General features: G+C 37.1%; 1 protein-coding gene across 1 annotated transcript in view; it reads right to left on the reverse strand.

The window, feature by feature from the left end:
* ADAM32 (ADAM metallopeptidase domain 32) overlaps positions 1-15,431 on the reverse strand; it is a 113,836-nt gene that overhangs the window by 91,537 nt on the left and 6,868 nt on the right. Inside the window, exons 3-6 of the mRNA XM_090258220.1 lie at positions 9,352-9,413; positions 6,851-6,926; positions 4,272-4,348; positions 2,939-3,116 (exon numbers count right to left, since the gene is read on the reverse strand). Coding sequence (XP_090114346.1) covers positions 2,939-3,116; positions 4,272-4,348; positions 6,851-6,926; positions 9,352-9,413 — 393 coding nt within the window. The remainder of the gene's footprint in view (positions 1-2,938; positions 3,117-4,271; positions 4,349-6,850; positions 6,927-9,351; positions 9,414-15,431) is intronic.

Raw genomic sequence — 15,431 nt, forward strand, 5'->3', positions numbered from 1 at the left:
AGAGGCAGAGCCCGGGCGGAGAGGACACAGTGTGGTGGTGGCAGCAGCAGCAGTAGCAGCGGCAGGCCATTGGAAAGTGCAGTCACACATTTTAAAAAGTGGGAAGGGACACCTGAGGAGCATTCCCAGCTCCTGACCAGACCACGCAGCTCACAGTCCCAGCGCCGGGGAAAATAAAGCCTCATTGCTTCTGACTGTGCAAACTAGTCGGGGTTGGGGCAGAGGAAGAAACTACTGGTCTCTCAGCAGAGTCCATTTGTTTAAAGGGTTCCCACAGTCCTAGAATGTCTGAAGACCCACCCACTCTGGGAACGACAGCCAGGGCAACAGCTAGAGAGGCGCCAGTCCCATACGAAAGTGGGATAAGTGCCTGGAAAAGGGGCAAGTGCTGAGCAAGTGGCATTGTTCCCTCTCAGACCCCTCCCCCACATACAGCGCCACAAGATGGTGGAATGGGTCGCCTTATTCTGACAAATACCTAAGGCTCCGTTCAATACAATGTAACAAGTACGACAGCTCTACCTAAGACACAGAGGCAAACAAACACAGGAGTCAGTCAAGATGAAGAAAAAGATAAGTCTGGCCCAAAAGGGGGAATGGATCAAGGTTCCAGTGGGAGAACTAAGTGACAAGAAGATAGCCAACCTAACAGATGAGGAGATAGCCAACCTAAGAGATGCAGAGTTCAAAACACTGGTGATAAAGATGCTCACAGGCTTGACAGATATGCTCAAGTATGGCAAACGCATAAGGGAAGAAGTGAAGGTTATGCTAAGTGAAACAAAGAAAAATCCACAGAAGACCAATGGTAAAGGGAAGGAAACCAGGGTTCAAATCAATGATTTAGAATATAAGAAAGAAAAAAACAGTCAACCAGTACAGAGTGAGGAAACAGGAATGGAAAATAATGAGGAGAGGCTTAGGAACCTCTGGGACAACTTTAACCTTGCCAACATCTGAATCATAGGGGTGCCAGAAGGAAAGAGGAAGAGCAAGAAATTGAAAGCTTATGTGAAAAAATAATGAAGGGAAACTTCCCAAATTTGGCAAAGGAAATAGACATACAGGTCCAGAAAGCATAGAGAGTCCCAAACAAGCTAGTCCCAAAGAGGACCACACCCAGACACATCATCATTAAAATGCCAAAGGTAAAAGATAAATAGAGAATCTTAAAAGTAGCAAGAGAAAAGCAGAGTTGCCTACAAAGGGGTGCCTATAAGACTAACAGCTGATTTCTCAAAAGAAACTTTGCAGGCAAGAAGGGACTGGCAAGAAGTATTCAATGTAATGAAAAGGAAGGACGTACAACCAGGACTACTCTATCCAGCAAGGCTATCATTTGGAATGGAAGGGCAGATGAAGTGCTTCCCAGACTATGTGAAGCTAAAGGAGCTCATCATCACCAAGCCATTATTATATGAAATCTCAAAGGGACTTACTTAAGAAAAAGAAGATCAAAACTATGAACACTAAAATGACAACAAACTCACAACTATCAAGAACTGAATCTAAAAAATAAAAACAAAATCCAACTAAGCAAACCAGAATAGGAACAGAATCATAGGTATGGGGATCATCTGGAGGGTTATCAGCTGGGAGGGGGGAGGGAGAGAAATGGGGAAATGGTGCAGGGATTAAGAAGCATAATTGGTTGGTACAAAATACACATGGGGAAGTTAAGAATAATATAGGAAAGGGTGAAGCCAAAGAACTTATATGCATTACCCATAAACATGAACTAAGGAGGGTGGGATTGCTTGGGGGAGGAGGGGTACTGGGGAGAGGAGAGCAAAGGGTAAAAAAATTGGGACTACTGTAACAACATAATTAATAAAATATACTTTTAAAAAAGAAAAGGGAACCAACTGTATGGGAGAGCATATTTGCCAATGATACATTGGACAGGGATTTGATCTCCAAATATATATAAATAACTCATATGACTCAACACCAGGAAGACAAACAATGCAATTAAAAATGGGCAAACTATCTGAATAACCACTTCTCTAAGGAATATATACAGAAGGTCCATAGGTATATGAAAAGATGTTCAACATCACTAGCCATCAGAGAAATGCAAATTAAAACCACATTAAAAATGTCACCTCACACCTGTCAGCATGGCCATCATTAATAAATCAACAACCAAGTGCTGGCGAGCATATAGAAAAAAGGGAACTCTAGTGCACTGTTGGGAATGCAGACTGGTGCAGCCACTGTGGAAACAGTATAAAATTCCTTAAAACACTAAAAATGGAACTGCCTGTTTACCCAGCAATTCTGCTGCTGGGAATACATCCTAAGAATCCTGAGTAACCAACTGAAGAGAATTTATGCACCCCTATTTTCATAACAGCTCTATTTGCAATAGTAAAGTGCTGGAAAGGGTCTAGTGTCTTCAGTAAATGAGTGGATCAAAAAACTGTGGTACATTTACACAATGGAATACTATGCAGTAGAGAGAAAGAAGGAACTCCTACCTTTTGTGACAGCATGGCTAGAACTGAAGAATACTATGCTAGGTGAAATAAGCCAGTCGGTGAGCGACACATAATATGATGTCACCTATAACAGAAATCTAATGAACGAAATAATTAACGAACAGAATAGAACCACAGGCAAGGAAATGTGGAACAGACTGAAAGTGACCAGAGGGGTGAGGGGAGGAGGATAATGGAGGAAAGAAGGGGGAGGGGCTAGACAAAGAACATGTATGAATGACCCACGGACAGGGAGAACAGTATTAGAACTATGGGAGCGGGAGGCAGAATGGGCAGAGGAGGGCAAAGGAGGAAAAATTAAGACAACTGTAATAGAATAACAATAAAAAATGCTTAAAAATGAATATTCGCTACAGCTATACAATAGGTTAATAATTTTTTTAACAAATAAAAGAAGACACTGTCTTGAAAATAGTAGTAAAGCATATGTAACTAACTTTTCCACTTATGTAAATGTTATAGTCCATCGGGTTTTGTCCTATATCACGGCTATTTTCAGTATGAACTGCAAATTTATTGTTTTCATTCCTTAATTTGTAAAGCATATGCTGGAATTCAACTTCAGTTTCCAGAGGCTCAATTCCATAAGAAACATTTTCAAATTGCAGTATTCCTCTGTAAAGTTAAGGGTAAAAAATTAAGTTCAGTTTTTAAAATTCTGACAGAATCAAAAAAAGAAAAAAGGAGAAAACACAGAACATTTTTGAGTTCAATATTTTGACCCATATTATTTATATTTTGAAGATGACTCTGAAGAGACAAAAGATCTCCCCAACCCACAAAATTAACTTCCCATTTAATTTTTTAGTTACAAATGCATCAGAAATTACGTAATCAGTGCTAGTGTGGTGAACAGCATTTAGAGTGTTCAAGTAATTCCCCATCCTCCAAATCAGTGACAATGAAAGCAATGTAGAAATCTGGTTTGCACTACTTTAGAAAAACATAACAAAAGGCTATGTAATGACCAATATTATTTATAAGAATAAAATTTGGCTGTAATTATAGAAAGACATATATTAATTTTGTTTATGCACATAGTCTGAATAAAAAATTTTAAATATGATCTTTTTTAACTATTCTTTCCTGACTACAGGTAACAACAGTTCAAATGACTACTTCCTAAAAACCAAACTTCAGAGTTCCATGTAAATGCACTGAGGAACAATTTTTTGTGTGTGGAACAAGGATCCTGTGCTACAAAATGAGAGTGACGAATTTGCTGACATAGTAGAAAACTCTTTAAATACTAAGAAGGAAACCCTACCATAGAGACTTTCAGATACTGATATTAGAAAAAATGAGTACCATATTAATAATAATTTGTTTATATAGACTTGACTTCCTCTCTCTGAAGATGACTTTCCTTGAGAAAAAGCACGCCTCATTTATTTTTATCTCTCCTTGTATATCCAAACACTAGACTAGTAGCTGGTACACTGTAGGTATTAAAAATATTCTATATGCTGAAAAAATAACCTAGCCTAAATTTAACTCCTCAAACTTGCTGTAGTCATGCACGTTCAATTGTCTCTTCTGTAGTTAAGAAAAAATAAGATATAGAGCAAGGACACCAGAAAATCTAAACCTCCAAGGAAAGAAATTTTCTGGTCAGTGAGGAGAAGTAAAAGAAACAGCAGAGCGTATAACTGAATAATCTCCACTTGGGAATTTTATTCCAGCTTCATATTTAATATCAAGATAACAAATTCAATGCAGCCAAAGATCATAACCATGATGTTCATATATCAACAGTAAAAAATACATAACCTCAGTCCCAAGCATGTGCTTAGTGTGACAATAGAATTCGGATATCCTTCAACAGATCCTTGGTAGTAGCATTGAGTCTAGAAAATAAGAAAAGTGAGGTGGTTACTTAGAAACTGATAAAGCTTTCTGATGATATGATAGAATTTTCTAAATATTTTTCCAGGTTGCACAGTTTATGTCAATATGAATAAAGCAACATTAAGAAAACAGTCTCCCCACAGTTGCCAGTTTTACTATATTAACTACTCTTATCAAATTAATACTTTAGATTATTATTTTACTCTCTGCTTCCAAAGTTAATCTCATATTTTTGGTAAAATTATTTGCCAATAAATAAATTTAGGTCATCAATTAAAACACAAAAATTCTGAATCTGAATTTCCTTTAAATCTAATACTCTGCTAAAAGGGAACATATAAAATTTAATGGCACAAGAATGAAGAGCTAGAAAAAGACATACTATGTCAACACAAACCAAAAGGACAATTTTGAAGCTCTACTAATACAAAAAAAAAAATGTAGACATTAGGCAATAAACATGACTAATAATAAAGGGGGGAACTTTATAATGATAAGTTTCAACGCATGAAGAAGGCTCCATTTATATTCACTTAATAACATACCTTCAAAATATAGAAAGCCAAAATTGAAAAAATGATAAAAATGGAGAAATGTATAATTATAGTAAAACATTTTTAAACATATACTTCTGTCAGTAATAAGTCAAGCATTCCGAATCTATAGAAGATTTGAACAGCATGTTAACAACCTAATATAGATAGAACACTATACTTTAAAACTGTAGAATACACTTTCTTTTTAATGAACATTTACAAAAATGACACCATATTCTGGCCATGAAGCATGAGAATAAATTTTAAGTGATTGAAATCATATGAAGTCTGGTCTCTGACCACAGTACAATTATGTTAGATATTATATAATTTCCAAGATTCAATACTGTTATAACTTTTAGTAGATACCAATGTAAGATTTGTTAACACACTGCTTTATAGTGGAACTAGGGGAGGAAAGAAGCAACAAGAAAGAGAAACTGATGGTCCTAATATAAATGAAGTAACATGGTGTCCAACTTAATATTTCAACAAATTTTTATTATTTGCTAATTATGTGCCAGGCATTTTTCTAGGCTTTTGGGGATACATCAGTGAATAAAACAGACCAAAAACGCTGCCTGATGAGAATTATATTGCACTGGAGAATCAAGAAATAAAGTAGATAGAATAGATGGCACATTGTACATTTGTAACCATTATGGGGAAAAACAAAACAGGTAGGAGAGTACTAAGTGTAAGAATGCAATCTAAAATGGGGGTTTGTCAAAGACTAATAGAGTGATTTTGAGCAAAGACCTGAAGAAAAAGAAAGAGAAAACATGTGGTTTTTTGGAAAAGAACAAATATCTGGATTAGAAGAAATAAAAAGTGCAAAATCTTGGAAGGAAAACATGTCTAGTATGTCTGAAGAACAGCAAGGAGAGAACTGTGATGGGAACAAGTGAGCAAGGTAGAGAATAACAGGAAATGACGTCACACAGGTAAAGAGGACCAGATTGCATAAAGGCCGTAAGATATTGAAATGATTTTTGTTTTCACTTTGTGAGCAATAGGTGGTCATCCCATGGAGAGTTCTGAGCAGAGAAATGACATCATCTGACTAGGTATTAATAGGATCGATCTGGTTGCTGTGTTGAGAATTGACTGAGAGGTTGGGCAAGATGTGGAAGTAGAAAGATTATTCAAGAATTTCTGGCAACAATTCAATTAAATATGATGTTTCCTTGGAAAAGAGTGGTATCAGTGGATGGAGACAGAGGAAGAGGGTGGATTATGGATATACAATACTATAATTTAAAGGGGAGATCAATAGGATTTCTTCATGAAAGGGATAGGGCAGCAATTTTCAACCTTTTTCATCTCGTGGCACACATGAACTAATTACAAAAATGCTGCAGCACACCAAAAAATATATTTTTTGCCAATCTGACCAAAAAACTAGGTATAATTTGATTCATTGACACCAGATGGCCATTGTTGTGCTGCCCATTGCCATCTTCCTATTTGACAGTGTGAGCAAAGAGAGGTCCACGCCCCTGACTAAATAACCAGGCATTAACATGCTTTAAAAGTTCTGGCAGCACACCATTGTCCCTCTTGAAGCAGCAGTTGAGAATCACTGAGATGGAGGTTTGAGAATCACTGAGATGGGTGTGAAAAAAAGGAAAAGTTTTCAATCTATGATTTTTTATGTCCAGAAATATTTGTGTTTGCTTTTATTGTTTTTTTAAGTTTAGGTTCATTAATTCAACAAAAAATAAACTAAATAATTAACTAACTAAATGATACCTATGTTCAAAGCAGAATAAAAGGTGCTAGGTCAATCCAATTTGTCTTTAATTTACCAAGACTTCAGGAAAGTCTAATAATGGGAGAAATTAGCTTAAAAATGGTTCCCTTGAATATAGCCTCTGTGAATTGAGTCTTCTGTAACAGGAAAGCATTTATTCAATGTAAAAAAATGTTTTAAAAATTTTGTAAAACATAGAACTTAAATCTTACCTGAATATTTGACGAACGTGAATTCAGAGATCCTTGATTATACAAATAAACCATAAAATTAGCAGCTAAAAAATGTCTGAATGTAAAAAAAGAGAGGGAGTTTAGAAAGTTATTCTTTTTCAAACATATAAACAGTGGACAGCAAGTTAACAGCCTCCGGCCAAATGTGACCTACTCTTTATTTTTGTAAATAAAGTTTTATGGGAACAGAGACACAGCCATTGACTTATGTATGGTCAATGGCTGCTTTCCTGCTACGAGAGCAGAGATGAGTCATTTCGACACAGATTTGTGGGCCTTAAGACCAAAAATATATACTATCTGGGCTTTTAGAGAAAACATTTACCAACCTTTGATAACGGTAGTTATTTTATATATATATAATTCCAACAAGTATACTCTTACTCAAAGTAATTTTCTTATCTTAATTGACTCTTATAAAGAAAATAAGAAAATGGAACTACAAGATGTAGGATTATGAGAATTGTCTATTCTTTCACTTCTAAGCTTTATTACCATGCATATATGCTTCCTTTACAATGAAGTAAAAGAGTATTGTGTAAAAATCATATTAATCTGAACACAGGTACTAAAACTACCTTCTCTAGTACCATTCCCTGTACTTATTATTATTTTAGTTAGGCTTCCTTACCTCATGCTCACTCTTCAATCCAATGTAACATAACTAGATCACCCAGACTCATTTGTGTTGGGAACCCTCCACTAAAACTGATCTCATATATATTATGTAGCTAATGACAGGTGGAAGGCAGTTTGAAGCCAAGTAAAACTATTCTAATGCACTTCATATTGTTGACTACATTCCCCTTCTTTAAACCATTCTTCAACTTCAACTTCAAATATACCATTTCCTCCTGGTTTTCCTCATATCTTTCTACTTCTGTAAATCTCCTCCTCTAGATCCTTGCTCTTCCCTTAAATATTCCCATGGCATTCATTTGTGGGTTGTTTTTCCTTCTCACCTTTAATATTTACCCCCATCTCAATAGGTTTATATTGTTCAGTGCGGGTGCTTTATTTATACCAACCTAAAAAGATGACTTTAAAACCCATACCTCTCATCCATGTCCTAAACTAAACCTATTTGCCAACTAGATATTACTCCAGAGGTATCCCAGAAGCACTTCATATGCAACCTCTCCAAAAATGAGCCCATATTTTCCCTGAATCAAATCTGTTCCCCTTCTCCTTCCCTGACCCACTGAATCTCTGCCACCACTCACTCTATCCAATCTGCTAGCTAATCCTTCTCCTGCCACTTCAGTATTTCTCAAAAAAAAAAAAAAAAAGAAAGAAAGAAAATCCCTACCACTACACAATCATATTTCTGGTTCTTATTATTTCTCACATAAGTTATTTGCAATAACATAATTGGCATTATGCTGTCATAATCATTATGTAGGTAATTTTGCAAAACAATATACATATGCTCTATCCATATCCCATGCTTCAATCCCGCTCACTTTTCCTTTTATACACTTGAAAAGTTATTTGTGTTATCACTCATCATATTCTTCTTCCCTCTGTCCACAGGAATAGGTTAACTCTTCTTTTACTCAATGCCATTCTTTGGCATCTTACACAATGAGTCACTTGTTTACACATCTCTCTTTAAGAAACTTCCCCTCAGACAAAATACTTTGTTTCTTCTTCCTTTGAAAGCATTCTTCTGACCTCTTCTTTCTTCTTTCTCTACCCAGTGTTTTTGGTAAATTATTTACACTTACTATTTTTGGTTTTTCACAAATAGCCTCTCCTTAATTTCATGTAGTCTAGCCTTACACCCAAAATTTAACTATGTAGTCTAGCTTTACACCCAAAATTTAACTGAAACTGTCCTCATGAAAGTCACAAATTACTCCCAGGCCAGCTTTTCACAACTGGGTTTCCATTAGAGAATTAAATCTTACATAAAGTTATTTCGATTATTTTCTTAATTCTCTGAAAGAGGATACACGGCTAGTACTGTTTTCCATCAATCATTCACTAGCTCTCACTCAGTGTATGATCTAATTTCTGTGTTGAAACCCTTATTAAATATCCCTCAGGGTGGGCCTGCCTCCCTGACCAAATTTTAACTAATACAATCAGTTACAGACTTAGTTCTTATTTTGACATCCTGCCTTGATTATATGGAGTGAGGCAAAAGTAGGCTTATAGCTGTTCATAGATTTCTATGATACACTGTAAGCCTACTTTTGCCCCTCCCTGTATAGGTCCTGCTCGTTCCACCAACGTAGATCATATAGATTAATGTTCAGAAGCTGAGTCTCTTATTTTTTTAAATCCTAACCCCCCTAATCACAAAAGACTACTTGAGGCATTAAGACCAAAAATTAAATTAATTCACAGAAGAGCATCTGTTTATCTGAGACAACTAAAAATTTAATAACAACTATATTTATTTTCTTAAGTATTTTTATTATAAGTAAAAAAATTCATAAAAATTAAATAAAATCCAAAACTAAAGAAAAAATTACCTTTGCTTCAGGTGCACAGTATATGGTTTCTCATCTATTGGAATAATATAGGATATCTGTTTCTAGAAAATCCAGAACAACTGGGAGTGAACATAAAGGTAATAGAATAAACTAAACAACAATTTTATATCAATTAATCCCTCCAAGCAATGCTTAAAATGTCTTGATTAAAACATCTCACTATGTGTGTCTTAAAATCTGCAACAACACATCACAAATTTTAAAGACCAAAGGTAGCTGAATGATTTTTTTAAATGAATACAACTCTAGCATCCTGATTCCAGTTATATAAATCTATTTGTTTACCAGTAGGTTTGTGAAGTTGGTTCTTTGTCTGGGGGACAGTCCTTTTTCACACATCTAGATCTTTTCAGAAGTGGTGGAAATTGGCAGCTTGGGGTACTTTCAGTCTAGTTTGATATTTGTCACACCCCAGATAAAATGCAGAATACTATATAATTGCACTTTATAAATGGTAGTTAAATGGAACTGTTCAAGCCATTTTTATCATTGTGATGCACAGCATAACTTAAATAAGTGCTTCTATCAAATAATCCTTCAGTAAAATGTGTATTGTTTACTGGTGAGCAAAAAATGAGTCTTTATCATTGGGCTTATATAAATGATTAGAATGAGATTCAATGCCCACATCTTAACAGTTCAACAGTTCAGTTACCTCCAGTGCTATTTTTACCCTTTTAGAGTGAGTCGTATGCAGGGAGTGTAAGCATCAGGGGTGGTTTATTACCCAGTCTGCCTTACCCTTAATCTGTTCATAGATGATTATTTATTAATGACATTTCTTCTTAAGAGTTATGGGATCGGGAAATGAAGTGCTTGCTCTTCATTTACTAAATGATTACAAACTCAAGTTTTTCATCAATCTAAAAGTCCATTGTTTTAATGTTAAAAAAAAACTCAGCACTTATCTATTATATAATATATTCTATTTCCACAAAAATAAGCCCAATATAGGGATTTATACAGTATTAGAAATCCACACAACTGAATTTTAAGATCTTCAGAAAGAAAATCCCATGTGCTGCGCTGTAACATCCACCCAGGTGGCCTCCTTGGGATGATGGGACATATCTACATCAGTAAAATACATCAGGCATAGAAAATTATTTTAACTATTTCCTAAAAGGTATTGACTATATTTTTAAACAGAAAATTCTTGAACAAAATTTGGTATTGTTTTCGACTCTATCCCCATTATTGTCAAGTTAAAACATCAATGGCAATAAGATATAATGTCAGTAGGTTGGTGAACCTGAATGATGAGCTTTTTCTCCAACAAAACAGAACATGTGAAAAACAGGAGTTGAATCATCATAGAAAAGAAGAACTTAGTTGAAGAATATAAAAACCAAAAGACACAAATACCAGAACACAGAAAAAGATAAGCCTTTCAGAAAGGGTGACAATAAAAAGCAACCAGGAGACTATACAAATAAAAAATATAACATAATAAGGCAAACTGTGAAAAGGTCTAATAAGTGGTCAGAAGTGAAACAGGAAGGTTAACATCACCAGTGATGGGTCCAGTTGATGTCATGTACCCCCTGCTGCTCATGCTGTAATGAGAAGAGCTTTTTATCTCTATTGTAATCTTCCCTAAAACTCATAACCTCAGCCTAATCGTGAGAAATATGAGAGGAACCCAAACTGACGGATGTTCTACAAAATAGCTGACCACTACTCTTTAAAACTGTCAAGATCGTGAAAAATAAGAAAGACTGAGAAAAAGGGCAAATGAGACTGGGGGAATATAATGACTGAACCGAAGTATGCTAATGGGAACATTAGTGGAAAAACTGGTGAAAGCAAAGTTAATAGTACTGTATTAATGTTAATTTCTTAATTTTGACAAATGTATCAACATGGTTATATAAAATGTTAACTTTAGGAGAAAGTGAGTGAACATACATGGGAACTCTAGCATCTCTGTAGTTTTTCTGTAAATCTATAATTATTCCCTTTTTTTTTTTGTTTATTTTTTAAAAATCAAAACCAGAAATGAAATGAAGAAAGAAGTAAAACAGGTCAGTGGCAGAAAGAGGGCTAGCCTGATAGGGTGACTAGATCTTCATCTCTCAGTGTTCTAGGCCCCTAGTTATTGATCAGGCCATACTGTCATATGTTCTCATTTACAATTAAAACTTGCATGGGAATGTTAAAAAAAAAACCCAGTGGATCACCTGAATGCCAAATACTTGCCTCTGTGCCTTCCCTAATTCAGCAGCACCACTACCTCCTCATGATGATCACATTAAATTATCCTGCCAATATGGCAATTTCTTTTCTTTTCTTCTTTTTGCCATTCTGTGACAGGGCCAGAAATAACCACATGGCAGCTGTAGCCTTAAGTTTAGAGGGAGGCTTACTATTTTCCCTGGTAGAAGCATCTAAGATCCAGAAACCTTATACCCCAAGAGCATAAGGTTGTAGGTAATGGAATCAAATACACTCTAGTTGTTCACTGAAAGTGATGGTTAACAGGGGCACTTCTACCACTTTGTGGTTCTTGAATAATAGCGATTTGTTTAATGTATAAACTATACTCTAGTACCCTATTCCCTGCAACTGCTACCTCCAAGCTGGAGTTTAACTGCATTTAAGAGGCCAATCCATTACTCTATCAGGCTGCCTCCTCCTGGATGATGCCTTACGCGACAGGGGTCAGTGGGTCGTATGGTCATCTACCCACTACCACATTTTATTTGCCAGAAAGCAGATTCTTTGATCTATCCCATATCAATAGATCAGGCATACAGTGAAACCATAGATATTAGTGTTTGCCAATGCACTGCGAAGATTGATGCTGGCCAACTTACTTACTTTGGGCAGGAAAGTAAGCGCATGCCCACAAATACACATCAGGAACAGTAAGCACATAGCCTTGCTCTTTACAGAGTGGAGAGAGTCTAATGTAATCAACATGCTAACAAACAGATGATACCATTATCAGGGGATTAGCACCAATCTCTAAGCCCTGGCTGGTTTGGCTCAGTGGATTGAGCGTCGGCCTGCGAGCTAAGTGTCGCTGGTTCGATCTTCCAGTCAGGGCACATCAGAGAAGGAAAACTCTGACTCCAAAAAACCTCCGCTGCCTTGTGGCATACCTCTTCAGGGGAAAGGCTAAGGGAGTAAACCCCGACAGAAAATCCGGAGCCGGAGTCCCTAAGGCGGTTTGACGTTGTAGTCAACACCGGCAACTCCTGCGGCGCACCTGAAGCCAAGCTGTATTGACTCCGTCTTTCCCTTGGACCCTTCAGCTGCGAAGAGAGGGGGGGTCTGCTGCATGGGCAACAGCAGACCCTCCATATCACCCTGCCCAGGCTCTGTAGCTTCAGCTTCACTGGAGAGGACACTCCAGCATCATCGCAAGATGTCAATTCAACACAGGAGGAGACAGATACCGTATCACTCCCGAGTCGGACTGCACAACCATTCTCGGCGGTGCAGATAGACTCTTAAGAAGCTACACCATCGTCTCTCGAGACGGACGGCTGCCGACGACGAGCACCAATCTCTATTGCTAATAGATCAGACATTCAAAAGTGGCAGTAATTACTGCTTTGGTGGAAGAGAACCTAAGCTATCTGACCCATGCACAGCCTTCTTCTCTACCACCACAGCTATTTCATTCACTTGTGCAAGCATTGGGGCAGCCGAGGACAGAGGCTAACTTTCATCTGATGAATGTACCTGTTTGTTTTATGACTCTTCCATAGTAGGTGCTCTTTGGTACGCATTAACATGCAACACAAGATCTCTACAATGTTTACCAACTGTTATGGGTCTATTCAACACCTCTCCCTGATTCCTCAAAATAATCTTCCAATCTTGTTCTTTCTAGACCTGACAAAACAGCCAAACCATTCACCACATCCCATGAGTCCATGTATGTTTTTATCTTGGCCTACTTCCTTCTCAATACAAAGTAGATTATCAGGTGTGCCACCTGAATGGATTTCCCCTATCCACTGTCTTTAAGGGCCAACACTGATTAGAGCAGTTGTTCTCAACCTTCTTAATGCAGCGACCCTTTAATGCAGTTCCTCATGTTGTGGTGACCCCCAACTATAAAATTATTTTTGTTGCTACTTCGTAACTGTAATTTTGATAATGTTATAAATCGTAATGTAACTATCTGATATGCAGGATGTATTTTCATTGTTACAAATTGAACATAATTAAAGCATAGTGATTAATCACAAAAACAATATGTAATTACATATGTGTTTTCCGATGGTCTTAGGTGACCCCTGTGAAAGGGTCGTTCGACCCGCAAAGGGGTCACGACCCACAGGTTGAAAACTGCTGGATTAGTGGGATAGAGACAGAACAATCCAGTTTTTGTTTGCACCAATATACTAGCCAATTCATTAATGAACAAAGTTCAGTTTATGTCTTCTTCTTTCATTACATATTTAGAGGGACCCATCATGAGTCCATAGGTATGAGCTAAGAGAGGTATATACACCACAAACAGTGGATGACATGAAGATCTATCTAGTCATGCAACTTTCTTGTGCCCTCTAGGTCTACTCAATCTCAGCCTCATTTGTATTGCCCTTGGGCCCAGTCGACTTTATGATCTGGTGAATCTAGTAACACTTGTTCATGATGGGTAGTTCTGGTTGCACAGTCATTGCTATCTCATGGTCAGATTCACAGTCCCTTTCAAAGACCAGCAGCATACCAGGAGCTGCTTTTTGAATGGTATCTATTTCTCTCATGAAGACAATATGGCCTTGCTCCATAAGCCCAAAATTCTGCACCAGAACTCTTCTACTGGGGCTTTCCTGAGACTGTACATAACATCTGTACATACCATAAATACTTCTAAGCCATGGGATCTGCTGGTTCATATAGCCCAGGTGGCAGGGATGCCAATACTGCAACCTGGAGCTTTCTTACTTTGGACTCCCCGTGAAACTGGAAGTCTTCAATCATTCAATAAATGAGTCAGGGTAGCATTCCAAAAAAAAATTATGCTGCCACCAAAACCAAAAAAGGCCTATCAAGTGTTGTGGCTCTTTCTTAGTGACAGAAGGCACAAGATGCAATTATCTAGTCTTTATTTTGCAGGGAATGCTGCAGCATGCCACTGCCCTCTAGACTCCTAAAAATATCATTGATGCATCAAGAGCCTGAATCTTCATGGGGTGCATCGCTCACCCCCTGGGGGCATGTATTTTACCAGGATACCAGGAGTACTTGCTAATTTTGTAAGATCTAATTAACTTTATGTAACTGGTATAGTGAACCATCATGATGATCTATGGAATGTCCAGATGATTCAGATTCCTTTTACTATATTATGATAGAGAACAGAAGAATATGGTGAAATTATGAATTTAAAGAGATGTCCAACCCAGATAAATGTGAACTCCTTCTGCTACTCTTTCTGAGAAGTTGAAAACTCATCAGCCAGATCAACAGCCCTTAACCTTTGAAGTTCTGGAATTCTTAAGACTAAGCCCTAGGCATTCAACAACATAAATCCTCTAGCTACGTGAGATGAGGCTTAGGTCCTCTGACATGCAAACTTTACTTTAAACTAATGATTAAGTAGCATGAACCTGTAATTTTCTCTTTTCAATGCATTATTGATACTAATCAATTCCAGTCCTCATAATTACCATTTCCCCTGTAACTATCAAACACATGAGCTACTGCACTAGCCAGTATATCTGTTCCATTTATTTACCATCACTGGTCACTACAACTGAAAGTCTTGGTAATTTCACTGCTACACATTTTAGAAATTACCAATATTACACCTGTCACCAGTCACAGGGTCCTTATTACCAGTTAAATGGTGGGTAATGTACTCTGGAATCTCATTTTTAGAGTTGGCTTCCTAGAACTACCCTGTTTCTGGTACCAACTGTCTTAGCTGAATTCATAGGAAGCTACAGTCTAAAATTATAATTATTCTTGTGAGTGGCTTAGGGAAGAAATGCTATCAGGAGAAACCTGTGGGAGAGTAAGGGAAGCAAAATTGGCAAGGAGTGAAAGTTAAACTTGGATAGAGAGAATTTCAAGTGAAGTCTAAATTCAGCTTCATC

The sequence above is a fragment of the Furipterus horrens genome, unplaced genomic scaffold (genome assembly GCF_987537825.1).
Source record: "Furipterus horrens unplaced genomic scaffold, mFurHor1.1.pri manual_scaffold_12, whole genome shotgun sequence".
Lineage (NCBI taxonomy): Eukaryota > Metazoa > Chordata > Mammalia > Chiroptera > Furipteridae > Furipterus > Furipterus horrens.